The sequence below is a fragment of the Alosa pseudoharengus genome, unplaced genomic scaffold (assembly GCF_046254945.1).
Source record: "Alosa pseudoharengus isolate Yale_2024_CS ecotype anadromous, Long Island Sound unplaced genomic scaffold, YU_APseudo_1.1 YU_APseudo_1.1_scf_20, whole genome shotgun sequence".
NCBI classification, from domain to species: domain Eukaryota; kingdom Metazoa; phylum Chordata; class Actinopteri; order Clupeiformes; family Clupeidae; genus Alosa; species Alosa pseudoharengus.
Window position 1 is genome coordinate 29,276,963 of NW_027468664.1, and position 3,234 is coordinate 29,280,196.

General features: G+C 40.8%; 1 protein-coding gene across 3 annotated transcripts in view; it reads left to right on the forward strand.

Annotated features, from left to right (window-relative positions):
* elk3 (ETS transcription factor ELK3) overlaps positions 1-2,686 on the forward strand; it is a 24,993-nt gene extending 22,307 nt beyond the window's left edge. For 2 of the 3 annotated variants that reach the window (XM_076297031.1, XM_076297030.1), the window contains one exon: positions 293-2,686. In XM_076297031.1, the coding sequence (XP_076153146.1) occupies positions 293-400 (108 nt within the window). In that variant the 3' untranslated portion in view covers positions 401-2,686. The remainder of the gene's footprint in view (positions 1-292) is intronic. The other variant, XR_012989304.1, reaches the window with a different exon arrangement.
* Positions 2,687-3,234: the final 548 nt, after the last annotated feature.

Genomic DNA, 3,234 nt, shown 5'->3' on the forward strand with positions numbered 1-3,234 from the left:
AGGTCACATCATTCTTAAAATATTAATGATATAAGACAAAACAGCACACGTAGGTCAAATCATTCTCAAAACATTAATGATTACCACATCATTCCCATTAAAGACAAGATGGAACATGTACATCACATTTTTTGAGCATTCATGACAACTACATCATTCTCAGAGGAGTTACAAATGTACCTCCTTTCTCTTGTCTTTTGTCATTTCCATCTCTTCCTTTCTCTCTCTCTCTGTCTCCTCTCTTTCTACCCCCCCCCTTCCTCTCTATCTCCATCTCTCTCTCCGTCTGTAGTTCCCGACTCTGCTCCACGGGCCGCTCCCGGTCCCCCTGCCCAGCCTGGATGGCCCATCCTCCTCCTCCCCTCTCCTCCTATCCTCCAGTGCAGCTCAGAAGTCCTGAACCCCGATCCGACCTGACTGGAACACACCAACACCACCAACAACAACAACAACAACAGGCTGACTTGGGCCAAGCCGAATCAAACCAAACCGAACCGAACCAAACCGCACAGCACTGGGCCAGTGTATGAATTCATTATCCATTTATGGGGTTGGTTCTATTTGACCCCCTTCATTGTAAACAAGGACCATTGTTGTTGTTATTGTTGTTTTTATTATTGAAGCCAAATGTAGTCCTTGCAATCACATCTCAAAAGGTGGAGAAGTGACAAACTGCAAAAAAAAAAAAAATGCTGAGTGAGCTTTTGTGGGGGGCGTTGTGCATTCCCTTTAGGCTGTTGTGCCGTGATATGTAACTGAAGCCTACGGACACATAAACACACACATACTTACACACACAAGGCTACATTTAATTTCAGTAAGGCACACAGTCTTAAGTTCTACACATTTCCAACATGCACATACATAATCAAAGCCAAACACAAGCTTACCAAACCACCAACACACCAAACAGACAGACAGACACACACATACACATACAGACAAACACACACAAACATTCTCTTCTGTGGTGCTAGTGTTGCAAAGTTCATCTGTTTATTTCAAACTCAAGGCACTTGAATGTATTGCTTCATATGCAAACAGCTCACACACACACAAAACACATGCCTCACACACACACCCACTCACCATATCACACTACAGTTCTGGTTCTGGTTCTGGTTCTGGTACCTGGTCAGTTCAGGATCCCTGGTCCTCTGTGCCAACACGCTGGCCGTCCCTTTCTCTTCATCTCTGAGCCTAACCAGCTGAGTCCATGCAGACGTTAAAGGTGCCATCAGTGGGTTTTGATGTGGAAAAAATGCAATGCTTTTAGACCTGCAATAATAATGATGTAATATATATATATATATATATATATATATATATATATATATATGTGAAGGATAACAGCTGGATAATTGTTCCTGTTTTGGTGCTTTTTTAGATACTTTTACAGTCTTTTTAAACATATTTGTTGACAATTTAGAGCGAAACAAATGCAATTTATATGTAAACAAATACATGAATAAAAAGAGAGAGGGACCGTGGATGTAAAGTGCACAGTAATATTGAGGAGTTACATCATCATTGTAGGTCGAAAGGCATTTAATTTTTTCAGCCATGGTTTATTTGGATGGTCCCCTACAGATTATTTACAACTCAGATACTAAGGTTATAAACAAACCATAAACACAAACATAAATAAACAATCTGTCAAAATTTGGTTACTTTTATGGTTTGGTGTAGCCTGGTAAACCAGACCCTGGAATCTTTCAGATTAAGGGTCTGGCCACGAGTAATGAAAATGGCCCAATTCGAGGGGCGGCACCAAGCATGCATTTGAAACTCTCACTGCACGCAGTTGGATAACGATACGACCAATCACAACAATTCACGGTGTGACGTATCCAGTTCTTGCAAAGGAACGATTTGAGGGCGATTTTCTGCTCCTCTTTTAATTGAAAAGCCAAATCTAAATCCTTTATTGTAGCGGCCAAAGCCGTTTCAAACAACTGGTGTTCATCGGTAGCTATCTTGCAATGTTTTCTAGATGATTCCTGACGTCGCAGCACCGTCGTCATCAGTGCAGCTTGCCTTTGTCCCGCCTACACCGATTTGATTGGTCCCTCTCGCTCAAGAGGTAGAAGAAATTTGGATCATTGCTCATGGCCAGAGTATCTTGCGGGCACAATTTAAATTGTGCTCTCGCGAGAACTCTGGATTTCCAGGGTAGGTTTGGTGGTGGGAATTTCAACAAACCATCTGTAAAGTCTCGTAGACGGTGTATCCAAATAAAATGTTACCATTTTTGACAACAAAAACTTGCTTAGTACACCTTTAACACTATACTACCAAAAGCTTTATACCGCCATGCCTATTTTTGTTTTGTTAAAGAAGCAAACTACACGCTGTGAATGGGTTGTTTGTGATTCTCGTGTATGTTGTATTATACTGTATTGTATGCACTGTCATATGCTTCAACTGTGTTACCGTCTGTGCCTTGCCTTTGTAAGAAACGCAAAAATGTATTATTTCCAATTTTTTTTTAATTTGTAGACGAGATTCCAGATAAACATTGGAAAGAAAATGAAAATAAGCTTTATACTAGCTTTTCTTATTTTTTCATTATGAAATTGTTAACAAATGTATTCTCATATTAATTTTATATTTGTGCTTTCTGATGAAATACACAGTTTGTTGTTTTTTTGAATAAAATGAAGCATTGAATGCTATATAACAATGACTGGTGCATGTGTGCATGAGTGTAATAGGGATGTTCCAATGAGCACGTCTGGAGACACATACAGTAGGCTGTCTAAGCCCACTTTGCATTTTGGGGGCCATTTTCCCATTATTAGATAGGGCAGTGAAAAGGATGACAGGAAGTGAGAGTGAGAGATGGGGTGGGATCGGGAAAGGACCCGGGCCACCCTGGGCACATTGGACCCGAATGTTGCTCGGGCCAATGTAGCATGTTGTGCCACATTTTATGTTTTGTTTTGCTGTAGTAGGGTTTTTGGGGAGCATAATATATCTTTTTATTTCTCACCATCTTTGTTGGTGTGCAACCAGACTACAGGAGGTGTGTGCACAGTGTTAAAGGGTACAGAGGGTGTGGTTTTTGTTCTGGTCCGGTCCGGTATCAGTGTTGGGCCATCACTGGATTTGTTGTTTTGGTGGTGGCCAGTCTTACTTTTATTCATTTACTAGACCATTTTATAATCCAAAGTGACTTACATACTGTACAGTATGTCAATTATATTACAAGGGCCCTTGTCCCCGGAGCAACTC